This window comes from Drosophila hydei, unplaced genomic scaffold, assembly GCF_003285905.1.
Source record: "Drosophila hydei strain 15085-1641.00,03,60 unplaced genomic scaffold, DhydRS2 tig00008122-arrow-pilon, whole genome shotgun sequence".
Lineage (NCBI taxonomy): Eukaryota > Metazoa > Arthropoda > Insecta > Diptera > Drosophilidae > Drosophila > Drosophila hydei.
The window spans coordinates 5,813,254-5,833,580 of NW_022045833.1; the positions used below are offsets into that span (position 1 = coordinate 5,813,254).

General features: G+C 40.9%; 1 protein-coding gene across 2 annotated transcripts; it reads left to right on the forward strand.

Annotated features, from left to right (window-relative positions):
* Window positions 1-411: 411 nt before the first annotated feature.
* Window positions 412-15,785, forward strand: LOC111595723 (polycomb group protein Psc). Of its 2 annotated transcripts, XM_030225059.1 has the most exons (5): window positions 412-623; window positions 3,284-4,148; window positions 7,649-7,739; window positions 11,416-11,619; window positions 11,830-15,785. In XM_030225059.1, the coding sequence occupies exons 2-5, from the start codon at window positions 3,332-3,334 to the stop codon at window positions 15,491-15,493; spliced, it is 4,776 nt and encodes a 1,591-aa protein (XP_030080919.1). In that variant the 5' UTR covers window positions 412-623; window positions 3,284-3,331; the 3' UTR covers window positions 15,494-15,785. The 2 variants fall into 2 exon arrangements, with proteins under 2 accessions (XP_030080919.1, XP_023165341.2); XM_023309573.2 differs by lacking the exons at window positions 412-623; window positions 3,284-4,148 and adding an exon at window positions 7,441-7,508.
* Window positions 15,786-20,327: the final 4,542 nt, after the last annotated feature.

Here is a 20,327-nt window from a genome sequence, read left to right on the forward strand (position 1 = left end):
TGTGACAAATGCCGCAACAACAACAACGACGACGATATCAGAAGGCAGCAAACAGCCTGCGCTTTATATACACGACGACGTCTATGTAAACGTCGCAGTCGCAGTGCGCGTCAGCAGCGGCGTTTGTGTGCGTGTGCAGAAAACATAAGGCAAAGCATAATACACAATAAAGGTGCACACGAAAGCAAATAACCCAAAGTGACAGCCGCAGCAGCGCTCGAGTTTCTATGCTGTGTGCGACTGTATATACATATATGTGTGTGAGTGTTTTGTGTTGAGAAATATCAAAAGCAACGAAGTAGAGGAGTAAAGTGTAAAGCAAGCAATAAAACGTAGCAACGCAAACAGCTGAAGCTGAAGCTGAAGAAAGAAAGGTATAAGATAAAATGTTGAAAATCTAATTAAAGCGAAACGAAGAATATATATGTATATGCATTTGTGTGTATGTATTTGTGAAAGTGTGCGTGAGCAAATATGCCAATAACTGCACTTTGAATTATTACAACAACAATATCAACGGCTGCATCGCGTTTTGGATTACGTTTACTTCTTGCAGCAATTGGATAAAAACAACAACAAAATGCCGCGCATTCAACTGGATTAGCAGTCAAATCTTTACACAGGTAAAAATAACAACACACAAGCAGGCCAAACGCAACATACCTCTGAGCGAAATGTGCAATTGCAAATTATATGCTCTCTTTTTTTTATATCTCTGCTCCACTAACATTTTACAACACTGCCGCTGCCTGCCTGTCGGTGCACAGCTGTTGCGCTGCTAATGCTCCCTCCCCGTCAGTGTCTTTTCCCAAATTAAAAAAAATCACTCACACTCACAACTCTCACTCCAGAAGTTGTACTCAGCCTCTAGCAGAGGGAAGTAAGTGAAGTAGAAGCGGAAAGTAGCTGAAAACAAAAACAGTAGCAGCGACAGCAACAGCTTTTGTGCCCCCCTTTATACACACACGCACATGGTGTCTACATTTGCGATTGGCAAGTGAGCTTATACATAAATATATATATATGTATATGTGTGTGCTTACATGCTGTTATTACTCTTTACATAAATATGCTTTACGAACATTTACGTATAAACATATATAGTAAAATTGAATATTTTTAACTGCTTTACTTTATTTCGTTGCTGAATGGAAAGTAGTGCGTGTGACTGTATGTATTTATATATGTATGTTTGTGTGTGAGAAATGAGATAAAGTCTTGGTCGCTATCAAATTCACCCTACCCGCTGCATTTCACTAGCGTAGCCTTCTGCGTAGCGCATAGCTGCAGTCGTGCAGACCGCGCTTTTGTTCTCGAACGTTAACTCACGTGAAATTCCGCTGCTTGCTTTTATTTTTTTATCCTTTTCATTTTCGTACTCTTGTTTTTTTTTTTTTTGCGCGCGCTCTGCTACTGCCTGAGCTGTTGATGTTGTTGCTGGGAAGGGTTAAACTTGGGTACGCTATTGCGTGTATGGGTGAATGTATGTGTGTGTCTGCGCTCACTTAAATTTTATGTAAAAAGGATTTTAAAGGCAGCACCGTTCATTTGCTTGTGCGCGTCCCTGAATACATTTCATATTCATTCATATTTACATTTTCTGAGGGAGCAAGGGAGAAAGGGAGAGTTTGGCCCTGGCTCCTGCTGTAAAAAGTTTTGTGCAAAACTTTTTACTGGCGCGCGTTGATGCAAAAACAACTTGAAATTATAAAGTATTTTTTTTTTTTTCGAAAACATTTCGCACTCGCATTTGTGCTTTTAGGGAGTTCAGTTTCAAGCCATTTTCATTTGACCAAAAAAGCGTACATAACCCAACTTATCTGGCTGTTAACTCTGCCACTCTCTCTGTCTCTTTCTATATGGGGCTCCCTTTTGAGAACCAATGCAATTTGCAGTAGTATGCGTGTGAAGAGGGTCGTTCGGCAGTCGTTAACATTCCCTGGGCAACTGAAGAGGGAGGGAGAAGGACATAAAGGTAGAAGGGGGCGAGGGCAGGGGCAGGGGTAGTCAGTGTGGAGCAAGCATCCATTATCCATCAACTGATTGCACATACAAAGAATATATTTATATATAGTCTCTTCTGTTAGCCAGTGATTTAACAGTTTTGACTTTCAATTACTTATATGGCAAATGGAGGAAATATGTGAATTTTATGAATTTAACATGAGATTTTCTGTTTGACATTGAGTTTTTTTTTTGTTTTTTTTTCTGTTTATGGTCCATAACTCGTGTTCGCTTTATAAGGTTGGCTCTGTCTGCTTATTTTTCACTATTTTCTTATCATTATGCATTTATATACAGATAGATTGACAGAAAGAAGAAAAAAAACAGCTGTTGCTGCTGCTACTGAGTTTTATCTTTTATTTTATTTAACATTTTCACAATCAGCACAAAATGCACGAGGCCAACGACTTTATGAAGAGAGGGAGAGAGAGAGAGAGAAAAAAAACAAACATTTCTTTATGTTTTTCCACAGAAAATGCTACGAGTGGAAATTTAAGATTTTCTATGTGTGTATGTGTGTGTGTGTGTGGGGTTTGGCAACTTGAAACTTATTTTTATTGTGTTTACATATTGTATTTAAGGATTATTTGAAGCTGAAGTAGAAAGTGTAGAGTAAATGCTCGCTAAGTGGAAAGCTCAGCAATTTAATATGAAAGCAAAGAGAGTCTGAAGTTTTAAAGGGAAAATTAGAATAGTCAAATTTGATAGTCCTATATATGCCTACCTGTTTGAACAGCTTTTTAGATTTCTATATTTTCTATATTATTTTTGATATTAAGACAAAAAAACATAAACCAGACCAAATTTAATTTATATAATAATTATATGAATATTATTATATTTTTAAATGTAAGCTATTTTATGCAAAGAAAAATAAAAGTAAAAAAAAATAAATACATTAAAAAATTTAGTTGAAAAAAATTCAGTTAAAAGTTGCTGTAAAAAAAATAAAAATAAAATAATTAAATTTTAAGCTAAAAATGAGCTGATATTGAATGAATTTTCTAGTCTTTACTGTACCATTCTATAGTGTTTTACTCAAAGGGCATGTGCCTTGCACTCTATAAGCTTTACAACTATTTTTTTATGCTCACAGCGTGAATACCCCTACTCGCCGCTGCTCTCTTTTTTCCATGCATGCATATGTATATGTGCGCATTTCGATATGTATGTTTCAGTGTGTGTGTCTATTATTGTATGTGTGTGAGTTGGTATTTGCATTTGTTATTTGTCGTTTGGCTGCATATTAAATTTCCACGTTTTTTTTCTTTCCTTGCAGAAAACAAAAGCGAATTTTAGCGCAACTTCTATTATTATTATTATTATTATGATGACGCCGGAGTCGAAGGCAACGGCAACAACAACAATGGCGCATGCACAAAAGCCAGCTGCTGCGTCGGCGTCGCAGTCGCAGCATTTATCAACACTGGCAATGGCGACCAAAGCAACAAAAGCGGGCAAAAGCTTTGTCAGCAATGCAAATAGCAACAATAACAACAACAACAATAGCAGCAAAAAGCTTGCAATAAATATAACGGCGACAAGTGTTGATAAAATGCAAATGCAAAAGCAACAAAAGCAACAACAACAACAGCAGCAGCAGCAGCAACAGCAAAAGAGCGCAGCAAACAGCATTAAAGTAAAAAGTGAAAACACAACAACAACTACTGCAACAGGCGCAACTAATGCATTCACAACAACAAACACAAAGTCGATGCATGCTTGCAACAACAACAACAACATTAAGAAAGAAGCAACACCTCCAGCCGCCACAGCAGCAACAACAACAACAACAACTGCTGCTGTTGCAGAGGGTTCGCATAACAACAACAACAACAGTTCATCATTTGCCTCGTCATGCTCATCATCATCCTCCTCCTCATCATCGTCATCCTCGTCGTCGTCTTCTTCATCCGCCTGGTCCAACATTGAGGATGCGAACAGCAACGGTGGCGCCTCCGCCGACGAAGAGCACTGCTCCAACGAAGAGGCGCCACAAGCGGCTGCAACAACGGCAACGACAACATTGATGATGACAACGCCACGCCCCGTGCTTCTAACGGCCGTCAATGCGCACATCATCTGCCACTTGTGCCAGGGCTATCTGATCAATGCGACGACCATCGTGGAATGTTTGCACTCGTGTAAGTACCAACGGAGAGAGATAAAAACCCCTAAGCCACCGCACGCACCCCTGCCACTCCTCGAAACCACCCTCAGATACCGCGAATCCTTGGCACTTCATGGTTAGGCGCAAAAGCTAATTAGAAGTAGTTAGCCAAGCGAGCGGTTCTTGACTGGCGCGAATACCCTGTGAGAAAGTCAACATCAGTTGCTCTGAGAACTAGCAATGCTGACATGGCGCATTTAACACTAATTTCATTCAGTTTAAAAGGAATATAGAAAGTAAAGTATGCAAGTAAAAAATCGATATTTATCGATTGTGACACTTTTGTGTGCAGCAAAGGATTAGGCAAATGTCAAATGTAAAGTAGATTAGAAGAAAATTAAAAATCAATATGTTTTCATTCCGTTTCATGCCAATTATAAAACCTATTTCTTTCTTATTCATCAAGGCAATCGGTATTTATGGACTGTGAATCATTGACAGAGGTTCAACTTCATATTTATGTGATTAATATGTAATTTATAATTTGGTTATGAAGTATTTTTTTCATGAAGTATAGTGAAGTCTTAAGAAAATAATCGATAATTATCGAACATATTAAGAAAGGAATATCAAAGTGTTCTGTATTCTAGTCTGTGGTGAACTAGATTTCTTGTTTTTTTTTTTTCAAAATAAAACGCTTTCAACAAAAATATCGATTAATAACGGATATTTATCGATTTCAAGATATATTAGCTTTATACAAATAGTTGATTGGACAGTTATAAATATCAGTTGCTGCATCTTATTACCATTTTTGCATGTCCTAAAATCATATAAAACCGATACTTATCGATTATATTGATTTGATAGAAACCTAAAAGATTGCAAAGAGTTGCTTATTGCATAGTTACATTCATAGGCAACATGTAGCAACCCAGTTTTATCTGTTTTCAATTATTACAGGGTATACTAACTGGCAAAAACTCTGCCTGCCCCCTGCTTACCCTGTCTGAGCTGTGCCATAGACGGCAAGCCAGATGCTGCCTTGACGATAAGTTAATGGGCAACATTAATGAGCCTGGTGTTGCAGCTTCCTCTTCTTAGGCACGGACTCAGACTGAGACTCACTCTTTTGCATAGCTCCAAAAACAGCTTCTCTATATAGCCCCAAGTATGCTTGTGTCTAGAGAGCTGGAAAAAAGCATCTCGGATGGAGTTAGATGTATGGCACATATGTCTGACTAAATAATTACAAATGGTTCTGCGAGGATACTCAAGCTTAATAACTGCTGAACCATAAATCAGACAACTTTCAAGTGGAAAACTGAAACACGGCGAGACTCCCCACTAGCCCACCCGACTGCCTCTCTCTCGCTCTTTCTCTCTCTCTCCTTCGATTGGACTGCCAGACGGGTTTAAAGAAAAAGCAACGTTTTAGTTGTCTTTTGAGCGATTTTTGTGTTACTTCAATTTCCGGTTCGAGTTCAAGCTACAGTTTTTGTTTTCAGTTTTTCTTTTGCTGCAGCAGTTTTCACGCTTTTCCACAGCGACATTTTTCACTCTTTTGTTGACTTTCAATTTGGTGCACACAAAATGCATTTTGGTTTTATTGAACGAAATTTATATGCGAGCGGAGCCAACTTAACAAGTTGAACTCTTAAAGCAGCCAGCAGAATTCGTTTGGAATTTCGAATTCCGAATTTTATTTGGAATTTTGTCAAAAACTTAATAAAGTTAGTTAAACCAAACTGCGATTTGAAGTGCTGCCAAATGTTTTGGCAAAAAGAATTAGCTTAAGTAGAAAAGAAGTTAAATTCAAAAATTAGACAAAGTTCTTTCATATGCACCAAAGTCTATAAAGTTTAACGCCCACTCATTTCGAGCGCTGCCAACTTAATTAGTCTGTCACTCGGCGTTGCCAGATCGCTGGCATTTATCTTTGAATTTGCATTTGATTGTCATATTCCACAATAAGTGGCAAATTCTACGCATATTAGCGACGTCAATCGGCTGACAAATTATGACATTCGATTAACTGCGCATCCGATACAAAATGCAGTTAGACTTCATTCAATCTGTCCATCAGTTAGTCAGCCAGTCAGTAAATCTGTCTAACCACCATGTGTCGATTGGCATTTCATGTTGCTCCCGAGGCTCATTTAAATCTGTTGCACACAGCTCAATGCCGCATGCGGCTGCTGCTACGTCTTCCTCCTCTTCTTGTACTGGCAGCGTTGCCATCCCGTTCCAATTTTGGCTGCTGGCCATTCGCAACGCACCAACTGACTGCCAGCAACAGCTGTTGTTCTGCCTTTCTTTTATTTTGACTCTCTTTTTGTTAACTTTGTTGCATTCGCCTTGTTGCTAGCCCTGACTCGAGGCCATTTTCGTCGCGCACCAGCCTCCAACCACCCAAATGACAACAGGCTTCAGCCCGTAGTAATGTCATTTTTTTTTTTACCATCCATGTCTTTTGGACTGACAGACAAGCGTAACAGGCGCTGCGAATGTGTGCGAATGTGTTGCCGTTGCCCTGCCCAGTCTACCTATTGCTCCATATCTGCCCACTCGCTGCCTTCTCCTCCTCGCTGCTGCTGTATCCTGTCTGGGTTCAGTCTCCAATCTCTGTCTCACTTTGCTGCATGTTGCTGTCGCTTGGGTGACAGTTGTAGCGGGTACGAATGGACGGGACACACAGCATCAGACAGACAAACGGACAGACAGACAGACTGCCATTGACATTAAAGTCAAAACAAACTTTTTTCTTTTTCATACCGCGTTGCCACTAAGGGGAAATGGGGTATACACGTACTGGGCGTGTGTGTGAGGGAGTTCAAAATTACGTGTATAATTGTATTAAAAAAATGGGTTTCATATTAATGCAACAGAACTTTGAAGCAAGTATCAAGGGAGCATGAACAGTTTCATAAATTATATATAAATTCTCATTTTATCCTAGAAAAAAGATTTTTATAGTCAGATTCTATTTTAATTTAAGATTCTGGATTTATTGGATGAAAATGTTTCGTTTTTTCTTCTTTTTTTCTAAACTTGGAATGACCATATTTTAGTTATACTTGGAGTTTTTTTCCAGCTTGCCTTAAGTTCTTAAAGCATGACATTTAAAGTTGGCTTATTAATATATATTTTTTACATCAAGTCCCTTCTCTAACACAGTTATTACAGAGTATTTCCACAGTCGAGCTTTTACTCGTTTTTCTCTTATTTACAAACTTTTTTCTCGTGTGGCACGTTCGCATCGAATAGCTGGATTGCGTTGCTTTTGCATTTCCTATTTTTTTTTTTTGGTACATCGTATATCCATTTTGGGTAGCTGTTGTGTGGGCGTGGCATAAGCTGCGTGCGTAACGCTGGGGGAATTATTTTTGCCAAGGTTTTACATAAATTTGTATAATTTCTAGGAGACCCAACGCAACGCTACAGAACACAATTTGTAACTGTTTTATGCGCAGCTCTTCATCACTGTCTCTCTCAGTTTCTAACTCTCTCTCTCTCTCATCCTTTTGATTGCAGTCTGCCACAGTTGCCTCATCAATCACCTGCGCAAGGAGCGCTATTGTCCTCGCTGCGAGATGGTCATCAACAATGCCAAGCCCAACATCAAGTAAGTAAAAGACGCAATTCACAAAGAGATAGATATATCTTTATATATATATATATATCTAGATTTATTTATATATATTTCTGTTGCTGACAACTACAATTAGATAATAAAAGAGCACAGCGGAAGCCTTGAATACACTTCAATTGTCTGTGCGGAGGGCAAGAGTTTAATGCAGTTGAATGGCTCGATGTTTAAGATGAAAATTTTAGATAGATTAGAACTTGACTTTAATAGAGCATTGAGTCAAATCTTGATTCAATAAACTAATGAATTAAGCGAATTTTTTTCCTTTCTTTGCCATGCACAAAAACAACTTGAAAAGTTGTGTTCCTATTCAACTGTTTCTACTGTTGTTTCAAGTCATTCCACTTCCATTTTAGTCCAATCATATTTTTTTTTAATTGCTGTTTTTAATTGCAATCTGTCTTATACTAGACAATAAACAAATTTGTTAATTTTATTTCAATTCTGCAATCTCAAAGTGAAGCAACAATTTGTTCCTATTCAACAATTGCAAAATTATTAGAGTGAATTTCATGCCATTTCATTTAATTTCAATATATTCCATTTTATTTCGCCTATCAAATCATCAGAAGAGCAATTTCTTGTAATTTGTAGTATTTTTAGTTTACAGCCAAGTTTATGCCATTCCATTCCATTTCCACCAATTGTATCTTTTTTAATTCCTTTAAAAAGTATCTTAAGTATTTATAATTCTCAATTGATAAATTATGTAATCAAAAGAAAAACTTGAAAACTCTTCCAATTCAATTTGACTTTATTGAAATTTGCATTAGCTATTTTGAGCTCTAGAATCCAAAATAAAATTGGCTGCTGATCTTTTTCGGCTCCCTTTTCTCGGAGGTCTTCAATTTGGGCGTCCAATAACAAAACTCGTTGCTTTGGCCGGGTTAAGAGGAAGCAGGAACTCAGCTTGGCACTGTTCGTGTTTCGTCTGTGCCTTTTGGCTTTTGTGAACTGTTTCCAGCTGCTTTGTTGCTGCTCCTGTTGTTGTTATTGTTGCTTCCTTTCTCAGTCTTTATCGTTGCCTCTGGCCGTCGGCACAAGACCCGCCCGTTAATTATCTCTGTCTTCTGCTGTTGTTGTTGTTGCTGTTTTTTTTTTGTTTTTTTTTTTTCGATTTACTTCTTGGAAATGCGTTTGGCAGAATGCTGCCACGTTTTGTGGCCTGCAGTTTATCAGTTGGGCAGCAGTTTTTTTTTCTGATTTTTTTTATTATTTTGTCTTTTGGGGCGTGGGCGCCACACATCGTACAATAAAAAAACATGGCGGGCAACATTTTGCAGTTGTTGTTTCGTCTTTTTGGTTTTGTTTACCTTTTGGTTGGCAAAAGAAAACACGTAATGAAAGCAAAATAAATAGACTCGGCTTTTGTTTTGTTTTCTCTTTGATTTCTTTTCTGTTTTGGGTTAAACAATAAAGTTTTGCAATAAATTTAATTGGAGACTCGAGACCACGTACAAAAACCACTTGTCTTCTCTTTTATAGAGCTGTACTCAAATATATATATAAACATGTATATATATAGCCATTCTATATAGTTTGTTCTGCTGACTTCACACCATTTGGCAGCAGCAGCAGCAGCAGCAGCAGCTGGAGCTTCATTCATTCAGCTTGGCATTTATGGAGCGAGCTGCTGCCTGCGACTATCTTTTCAGTCTTGTATTCATTATCTTTGCGACTAGATTTCAACCTGACTCCCAACACACAATTTGTATATAACGGTTTGTGTGCGCGCCGTGGGGTGGCTCGGCCTGGCAGCGGGTGGTTCTGGCCTTGTCTGGCTGTTAGCTGTCTCTTATTAAAGCTGTAAGCTTAAATTGATTCGCACGTCACGAACGCGTTTTCCTTCATAAGAAACGTGCGAGGCCAACGAGGGAAAGAGCGAGAGAGATAGCAATAGTTGAAGTTAGACTGTGACAGCTAGTGCAAATATTTGGCAGGCTTCACAAAAAAGTTAAGCAAACGCCCAAGTTGGTCGACAGCAACATCAGCCCAAAACTTGAATTCAATTCAAGGTGTCTTTCGGCATTTCCCCTTGAAGATTGACCCACAGCTTTTACCAGATTGTTGGCCAAGTTTGCAGGACTACCCAAACCACAATTACCGCAGCGAAAGTTCTGTGGTGCTTGAACCCAAAGAATCCTCCCAACACACACACACACACACACAGAAAACTTTACAGTTGAGTTAAGCGGGCGAGCTAGTGTGAGACTTTGGCTAAACTAGAATTTCCTACAACTTGTGTACTTCAAGTCGAATATGTCGCGCTTGTGACATTTATGTGGCTAACCTTAAAACCTTTAGTCACATTCACTGAATCGACGCGTCATTCGATCATTGGAATGTCAAACTTAACCTCACTTATTGCAATATTAACCTTAGATGCCGAGATTTGGCTGTGATTTGAACCTGTAACTAACTGTCAATATATATAATATATAATGGAATGAGTACTCTTCATAAGCCCAATATAATCACTGATTCATCAAAAGGCAATCATAGTAAAGCCTCTTAACCTTTTTATAATAGATTCCTTTGTTTACTAAGGATTGTTTAACCTCAATATTGTCTATAATCCTCACTAATATGTAGAAATATTAGCAAAGCATACATCTATTGTATATGGTGCAGGAAGATAATCATTTATAGGAACAGTCAATATTGATATTTGCTTAATATATCAACTCAATGTTTTAGATTATCTTTTCTCTTCACTTCTAACTTTGTCTATAAAAATGCAGCATGTTGAAGTTTCTTCATAATTTCTAACTTTATATTTACATCTTAATTTCATTGTCTATCTATCTATATCACAATTCATATCTTTACTTTTTAGTCTGTTATATATATATAATATATGAAATTAGCTTGCCGAAGCCTGCGCTGGCATGTAAATGATCTTAGCTAGTTCTGATTTTTTCCTCGTTTCCTTTTGCCTTTTTTTTTTGGCTCATGGCAAGGACCCTAAACAACGACCCCTCGTCATTATGCGCCTCATCTACTTATGTTCCTATATACAGCTCGAAATTCCTTTTCTTATTCTTTTGAGCCACGCAATTGTTCAATTCCTTTCACAAAATCATTTTGATTGAAGGCGAGCGACGTTTTCTTCTTCTTTCTTTTTCTCTTTCTTTCCTATGAAATGCGACTTAATGCGAGTTCCTGTGCGCCACCACCACCATAACTACAGCCACCACTCTGTGTGGCAGCAATACAGCGCATGCCATACAGTTGCTTGCCCCTGCCACAGAGCGCGGCATTTGTTGCGTGCCATAAAAGCAATTGCATCTGCCGTCTAATTTGTACTCTATATATATATATATCCTTATATATATCTATTCATGTGTGCGTGTGTTGTCTTCCTTCCTTTTGCGCCAAGGAAGTCGCTTGCTGCTCTACGCGCGACTGACTTCTTATTTTCGACTCATTTTCCCGCTTTTCATCATGTGGGAACTGCAGCCGTCTTGTCTGATACAGCGCGCTGTCTCGTTCTCACTCTATCTCTCTATCTGTATCTAGCTAGCTCTCCCTTTCGCTCTTTCTCTTGTTCTTGGTTTTTCCATTTGAGTGCACACACATGTGTCGCCTCTGCCCTTTGGACATTATGCAACACCTTGTTTCTAACCACGCGCACTCTTCTTCCTTTTTACAGATCCGATACCACATTGCAGGCGATTGTCTATAAGCTCGTGCCTGGTCTCTATGAACGTGAACTCATGCGTAAGCGCGCTTTCTACAAGGATCGTCCACAGGAGGCGGCATTGGCCACGCCCGAACAGCGAGGCGATGATACCGAGCATCTGATATTCAGTCCCTCCGATGATATGTCCCTGTCGCTGGAGTATGCGGAACTTGGGTAAGTTTCAATGCTAAGCAAATTTCCAGTTAATACATACATCGATTGTTATCGATATAAATTGAAGTTTATAAGGGTATCTATGCATATCGATCCCATAGATCGAGATCTTTCGATGCTGCTTCATCTTCCTTTCATTAGCCCTAACAACGTCTTCTTTGACACTCTCTAATTCAATGTCTCTTCCACACTCTCTTCCATCCCTTGCAGTGAATTGAATATCGATTCGGAGCTGGAATTCGGTGACACATTGCGTCCACGTTACCTTCAATGTCCGGCCATGTGCCGTGTTAGCCATTTGAAGAAGTTCGTCTACGATAAGTACGAAATTGATGCTCACAACTTCAGCATCGACATCATGTACAAGGTGAAGACAATTGCGCTGCAGGACTACTATACGCTTATGGATATCGCGTATATATATACGTGGAAGCGGGATGCGCCGATGCGTTTCTATTTTCGTGTCTACGAATCGCCAAAGAAGCCGCTGATAAAGCCTGCCCCAATCGTGGTTAAGCCACAGATACTGCCGCTCAAACAGGAGCTGGTTTCGCCTGGAACCACGCCCCCAACGCCTCCTTTGGTTGTCAAAGTGCCCACACTCTCACCGCCAGCAATTGTTGCAGCAGCTCCGCCAACTCCGTCTCCTGCTCAGTCGCCACGCATCAAAGTGGAGCAGCCGCAGGAAGAATTTCGCATTGCTCCCAAGTTGGCTTCACCCACTGAGCAGTCGCTCAAGCTGGTCATCAATCGTAATGTGCTGGAGAAGCACGAGAAGCATCAGCATCCACATCAGCATCAGCATCATCATTCGCCAAAGTCGAATTCTAAGAGTCCGACGACCAAGTGCCCTCCACCTCAATCGCCTGGCAGCTACAACAAGGAGGAGCCCAACATCAAGCTGAAGATTGATCTGTCCAAACAGAATAGTGTTACCATCATCAATATGTCCGATCCAGACCGCAAGGAGATTGTCAAGCCGCTCAAGCCGGAGAAGGAATCGCGCTCCAAGAGCAAAAAGGACAAGGATGGCAGTCCCAAGTCATCGTCCAACGGCAGCAGCCCTTCCTCCTCATCCAGCGAACGGAAGCGCAAGAGTCCATCCCCATTGACTGTGCCGCCCTTGACTATTCGCACGGAGCGCATCCTGAGTCCCAACGGTGTTAGCACAGTGCTTAGTCCACGCGTCACTAGCGGCGCCTGCCTGGAGGATCCCAAATCGGAGTTTCTCAAGTCGTTTGCTTTGACGCCCATTAAAGTGAAACTCGAGTCGCCGGAGAAGCAAGCACAGCCCAAGCACAATGGCGTTGCTGCTGCGGCCGCTGCACCAGCTAACAAATCCAAGGCACACTTGGATGATAGCCTGCTGATGAAGCCGCCCAGCGCCATGCCACCCAAATCGATTGCCTCCTCCAAGCGCAAGAGCAAGGAGCCCGTCAAGGCTCTGTCCAAGAAACCCAAGCTGTCACCCCCATTGCCACGCGAGGATTTCAAGATACGTCTGACCGCGCCCACTGTCAGCTCCAGCAACTGTCCGTCGCCACCTGCAGCCACCGACAAACCACTGATGCCCCCGCCACCTGCCAAGCCGCCACTAGCACGTCACAACAGCAGCAGCAACAAGGTGGGAAATGTCCCGCAGACGCCACAGTTGCCACTTTATGCACCCCAGCATCATGCACATCCACTGCAGCAGCAACAGCAGCAACAGCAACCGCATTATCAGCAACAACCGCATCATGCCGGACTGCAAATGTCTGCACCTGGCAATCGCACGCCCATTGCCAAGCGCTATCAACCCATACTGCCGAAAGCCGCGCGGCCAAATCCTTTTGCCAACATACCCAGCGATGTGAATCGTTTGCTCAAGGATGCGGGCACCGAAATCAAGACCATAGGCGGTCAGAGCAAGTCGCATGTCTATGGACCCAAACAGGGACAAGCCGAACACAAAATGGGACCGCCGCCAGTGCCTAAGACAAACAACAACAACAACAACAGCAACAACTCTAGCAACAACAACAATAGCAACTCTAGTAACAAGTCAAACAACTATTTAAATTTGGCCTTGTTCAATGCCAGCAAGTCGAAGGGCAAAGAGGCGCCACCCGGTTGCCGCACGCCCATGTACACGCCCAATTCGCCCATCTATTCGCCCAGCTCGCCGCAATATGTGCCCAACTATAATATACCGACCATGCCCACCTACAAGTATACGCCCAAGCCTACAAACACGGCCGCAACAACAACAACAACGGCAGCAACAACAGCTGCAACAACAACAGCGACAACAAATGCCAGCAACTATTTGCAGAGCATGCTCAATGGCGCTGCTGGCGGCGGTTTGGGCGGCGGCCTCTTCCCCAGTCCACCCACCAAAGCCGACCAGAATACCAATCCCGTTGCCGAGGATGCGCCCGAGAAGCAGCAAGTCAAGGTGAAGTCATTGCTCAACTCATGCAACATCAATATACCGTCATCGCTGTCGATAACCATATCACGAGATAACGGCGATGCCTCCTCGCCCAGCAGTGGCGCCCACGCCAAGCACAAGAGTCCTGTGAACAATTACATTGAGATTGTCAAGCTGCCCGATCAGCCAGCCGTGACCGTGGAGAAGGAGAAGGAGCGCGAGAAGGTAACACCAATGCCGCCCGTCAAGCTGCCTGCACCGCCCAGCAAGACAATACCGTCGCCTCAGCATTTGCTGGCCCGGCTCACGCCTCCGTCAGCTGTCACCACTGCTGTGCCGCCGAAGACATCGCCGAAGGCAACGCCCACGCACAAACCGGTGCTGCAGCCACAGCAAATGGACAGCAAAAAGACGCCCAGCCCGGAGAAGCGCAGCAGCCAACACTCGCCCAATGCCAGCGAGAACAAGTCCCCCAAAGCGGGCCAAGCAGGAGGAAATGCAGCAGGTGCTGCTGCTGCTTCTTCTTCTTCGCCATCTACAGCCTGCGGGGAGACGGCAGCCAAAAAGTTTCGACCCATTTTGCCGCGCCAGAACTCCGCTGCAGCTAGCTGCAACAGTTCCGAATTGCCTGCCACCAAGCTGCAACATTTGCCAGCGCCAACTACAGCTGCTACTGCTGCTGCTGCAGCTGCCTACGGCTTTGTCAACAACAAAGTCAACAAGGTGCCCGCTAGCAAAAAGTCACCCAACAATGCCGCAAATCTTGCACACGCCAATGTCAATGGCAATGGCAATGGCCACGGCAACGGCAACGGCAGTCAGGCCTTGATCAAAGCCAGCTCCAATGCAGCTAAGCGCAACAGCAGCGGCAACAGCAAGCAGCAGATGACGCCAACCAATCCGAATCTAAAGCTAATGGCACCACCGGCACACCCACATACGCATCTAAATACACCGCTGGGCATTGCATCGAGCGCCAATCAGCTGAACTTCTTCAAGGAGAATCTAATGCGCGCCCAGGCGGCCGCAGCGACAAATCCGTCGAATCTCTTATTCAACTTTGCGCCCGCCGTCTACAGCTATCAGCAGGCCTGCCTCATGGAGCAATTGTCGCGCATGCAACGCGCCGGCCACGAGGTCTTCAATGATTACCTGCAAAAGGTGAGGAGCGCAGCGGGTGGAACAAACGAGGGAGCTGGCGGTGAGCACACGCAGCAGCTGGTGATGCCGATGCTGCCCAATGTAACGCTGCCAACGCCGCCATCCACGCATCAGCCTTTAACACTGGCAGCCAGCCCCAAAAGTTCGCCACATGCAACGAATAAATTGACCCCAGCAGCGACGCCGAAAGGCAACAGCAACAACGGCAGCAGCGGCGGCAGTGGCAAGTCAGCAGCAACCAGCAGCAGCAGCAACAACAACAACAACAACAACTCCCTTTCGCTAGCCAAAAGCAAGTGAAGCAGGCGGAAACCCACCCAACACCCACCTAGCAGAAAAAGCAACCCCCAGCAAAGCCACGTTCGACCCTCGTTTTTGTGGGCGAAAGCTGTGCACTAATTAATATTTAAAGAGGTTTTTTGTTTTGTTTTTAGTTCTATAAACAAACCGTTATTTTGTATATATACATTGCATATAAGCTGTAAATATACATCATACGATTGAAGTAACATATATAACTAGATATATATATATATATAGATATATAAGCTTATACGATAGCAAGAGACAGCGATTCAGAATCAATAAAACTTAAGATTTCTATACATACGAGATTTGTTCGTATTTTATTTATTTAAGGCTTAGCTTTAAGCGAATGAATAGAAGCTTTCAGCTGAATGCTGAATGAATATGTAAAGCTCTTTTAAAGCTGTCAGCTGACTGTGCAAAAGTTTGCAGATAAATCCATTAATTCATTTTTAAAGCTTACGATTAAAAGCTCTTCTAAAAGAGTTGATTAAGAAATGTATTTAAAGCTGCTAGAAAAACTTGTAAAATTGTTTTTAGCCTGCTTTAGCCGAATTAAATGTCAAAGTTTAATGTTCGAAGCTCACTGAAAGTAGCTTAAGCAGTTGGCTAGAGCTTTCAGTCAGCATCAAATTGCTGAATGAAAGGCTTAGCTCGCAAATATCAAATAGAAACGTCAATCACACCCAAAGCTCATGAAAAGCTCAAAGCTTTATAAACAACTGCCCGCTGACACTTAAGCATGATTAATAGCAAAACGTCAAGCACATTGAAAGCTCACGATTTTTGTTTTTATCGGGGCCATTGTCGATGTCTAGTTGTAAGTGCCAAGAGACCAAGAGTTGAATTTGATAAATGAAAGTTAAATGTAAATTTTTTGTACAATATTTTATAAAGAACCAGCGAATAATCGATAAGAATAAAGCAAATCTATTTATACCAGTATTCCAATACAAACACACAGAAGCCGTACATTTTCTACAATGGTCAAATCGAGAGTTGATGCTAATCAACACGAGGGTCACAAGGTCAATGCAATGCGTGAAGGTCGTCGTCACCGTCCTCGTCGTCGTCGTCTCACAGCGACTCGTCGCGACGTCCTTTTTTTTCCTAATCTGCCCGCTGCGACCGTCGTCCATCGTCCGTCTGTGTCTGCTCTTTAAAATGAAAAATGTCCAAGACAAAAGGAAAATAAAAGATTACGAATTTTGGAATTGGGAATTGGCCTCAGAATTGGGTATCTCTGTCGATGTCGTTGTCGTTGTCGTTGTCGGTTTGGGTTCGATATGCTTGGAAATTCAGATGCATTGTTATTGTTTTCCTTTTGCCTTCGCTTTGCTTTGCTTTTCGTTTCGTTTCCTTACTTCTTTTTTGCAAGTTTCCGATTTCGAAAATTGGCAATTTTCAAGGAATGAGTCCCAAAAGACTCGACAGGACATACGGCTAATGCATATGCCGAAGGCAAACACACACAAAAAGGATATAAGGGTAGAGCGCACATCTCTTAGTTAGGATAGGTGTTGTCCTTTAAGGGTGGATTAGGTGCGAATTGGCTTAGCTGGCGCTGAAAATCACAAGATTTATGTGAAACCAAAACGCTAAGCGAAATAAAAGATAAATATATGCATTAGCTGCCCAGCAAAGGTATATATTATGCAATATTCTCTTTAGTAAATGCCTTATAGATATAGGATAGAAATTAAAGGTAGTTATGAACAATGTATATGTGATAAAAAGATATATGAATACATATATCATATTGATCATATGTAAAATATACTATAGATACTATATAAGACATTTCCTAGGTAAGTAAAGCTATATATGATGTAGAAACTTTTCCTTGGTTAGGTAAATATTTTCAATGTTTTGTATTCAACAGGTAGAAGGAGGCGTGCTATATCCTAAAAAGTATATATATTATTGAACATAACAACGAGCTTACTCGATATAGCCATGTCCATCCGTACGTCCGTATGACCTGAGTGTCCTTTTTACGTTCTGAAAATGTGGTTAAGAAATTCTAACTAGAACAAAAATTGCTCAACAGTTTCTATAAAAGCATAGAATGGTTGGAATGGGAGTTAAGTTCTTAGAGTTCGAGGTACCTGCTAGAGCAATCTGAGTTGTTGCATGCTAATCACTCGATAGCATTTGATTGTAAAATACCTCTTATATAAAATCATAAATTATGAATATTAGACGTACTATTATATATCTATGTAGATATGCATTTGTTGCTGTGTTCATGAAAATAGTAGTGCGACTGAGCACTTAATGTTATAATAACAAATCTAAACATAAATCCAATATTTTGAAAATAATTTGAAACGAACTTTAAGATTAACATATTTTGTTATTAATTTAAATGTTTTCAGCTTGCAAAGTTAGGAACATGTGCACTTCACGGCTTCAGGAGGAAAAATTAACGAAATTGAATTGTTCACAAAAATAGTAGTGGCAACTAAAAGAAGGAAAAAAGTATTTAGCATTAGCATATATTTATATAACATATACTAAAGACTATATATAGATTTATATTGCAAACATATTTCATTGGTTTTTTGTTAATAGAGTTTTCATCTATTAAGAATAAACTTCAACTGTCTTAATTCTTAGATTTATATAACATAAATATCACATATTAATAGTAATCTCAATTAATTACAGCTAGCGCAAAGTCGTCTGAAGTATTTTGTGGATACGTTCTTACGGCGCTTAATGCCGCAATCAATGGCACTTAATGTGGCGACAAGCGTGGGATTTGGCCAATTGAATTGTGTACCTTATGTTGGTGTGGCAGGAACTTATTGCGGCCCGTAAGTCGAGGCAAACTAATTTAGCGCCATTATGTAACGTAAATGCTAAGCACATAAATCGTCATTTAAGCGGGGTTACGACGAGCTACGACGACTACGGCTAGAACAAATTGCAATTAGAGGACTTGGCGCCTAGAAGGAAACTTTGTGCCGAAAGGACACATGTCGAAACTTTCGCCATCCGAAAATTCAATTAGAGCAACTTTGATGCAAGCTGGTGGGTGGGGCCAGAAAAGCTGAACAACTGCTAAATGAGGTTGGTTGTATTGGTTATTTCAATAGCTGTTTGTAATTCAATACGAATTCATTAATTACAATTACACGAGCATAAACAGAAATCAAAGCAAACACAAAAGTGGAATAAAGTTCACAGTATTTGTGGCTTTAATGAGCTAGCCGAGAAATATGAAACTAGGTAAATGGTTTAATTTAGGCTTTTATAAAACATTTTAGATTTCATAAATTCCGCAGAAATATATTTAAATATATTTTGGAGGAGAGAAGATAAGGTAGAAATAAGCAATATTATAAGAGTGTCTTAGAGAGGGCACATCGTATAATAGTTAATATAAGCTGGAATATGTGTAAAGTATAAGAGCACGCTTACCATTCTCGAAAAACTCGCTCGCAATCGAACATTTCACTCTCTCTCTCTCCCACTCTTCCATTTGCCAGCACTGACCATGGCACTGACATGATAAACACATATATTTTACACGCACACATAGAAAATAAATATAAAAATAAACATAATTTGACTCAATTGCACTTGAACCGCAACCTGCACTTCCACTCCTCCATTACACTTTATCACTCAATCACTTCCACTCCTTCACTCATTCTGTCACTCAATTGAAAGCTGTATGCTGGACATTTAAGCAACGGTTTTTGCTCACACTATTACTCTCCGCTCTCTTTTCTCTGCAGCCTTAGGATCAAATTATTATTCCTCCGTCGACTCTCACTAACACTTCTCACATTTTATGGCACTAATTAGCACTTAACACGCACTCACAGAAAACAAATTAAAGCGCGCACAGCTATTAAAATAATTCAATTAATCTTTAGCTGCTCTTTAAACTAAAATGCCCCGATCAAAAGGACGTGCGCAAGCTAACTGAAGTGCAGACAAGAGCTTTCTTCCGCACTCAGCCTGCATGGCACTCACTCCATTAACGGGATCGAAAGCAGCATAACGAACGTTGATTTACTGCTTCCAATTGTGTTAAATGCTCGTAGTCTCTTAAAACAAATATTAGTTAAGAACAGGATGAAAATTGATATGAAAATTAATTGAATCAGCTATCTCTTTTGCACCCATTTCCATTTCAATAAGAAAACACTTAGCAATTTCAATAAAACAAACTACTTTTATAGTTTTTAAATTAACTCAGTTATTTTTTATCCATTCTCTTTATGAACTCACACAGTTTCTACGTCCGATCAGCAATATAAACGCGCAGTTACTAATTAGACTAGAAGAGCTTGCGCCTACGCTCAGCCGACATGCCACAGGCTTGTTTAGTTAACGGGATCAAAAGCATAAGCAGCAATGGCGTGCAGCATAGTTAAGTCGGCATTAGCTGCACCCACTTGAGAAACCAGTACGCAGCGCTTTTCACTCTCTTCGCTCTCTTTTTTATGACTGCAGCCAGGGACGCGTGCTATACTAATAATTGTCATTGCAAAGCAACAACAACGCACTACTTATACATTTTGTTTATTTTGCAATTATAAGAGTTATCTTATATTGCTAATCGTTTGAGCGGCTTTTAAATTCGATTTTTATGACTTGTTTTGAATATTCATTTCACATTTTTGGCGTGTGTTTAATTGTAATTTCTTTTGCATTTCTAATTAACGGCACGAGCAAATGTTGTTTGTAATAGAGAGAGAGACAGAGAGAGGTTGCGTGTGTGCGTGTGTGCGAGTGCATGTGTGTGTTCGTGTGTGGTTAGGCTGCTTACACAAATGATTTATAAATGTTGTTTTAATGCGTTAAAAGCCAA

What these genes read in the sequence shown, in the direction of transcription:
- LOC111595723 (XM_030225059.1), top strand. Translation starts at nt 3,332, where the DNA reads ATGATGACGCCGGAGTCGAAGGCAACGGCAACAACAACAATGGCGCAT. An exon ending in AATGCCAAGCCCAACATCAA is followed by an intron (nt 7,740 to 11,415) that starts GTAAGTAAAAGA and finishes TCCTTTTTACAG; the next exon opens with ATCCGATACCACATTGCAGG. An exon ending in CTGGAGTATGCGGAACTTGG is followed by an intron (nt 11,620 to 11,829) that starts GTAAGTTTCAAT and finishes CATCCCTTGCAG; the next exon opens with TGAATTGAATATCGATTCGG.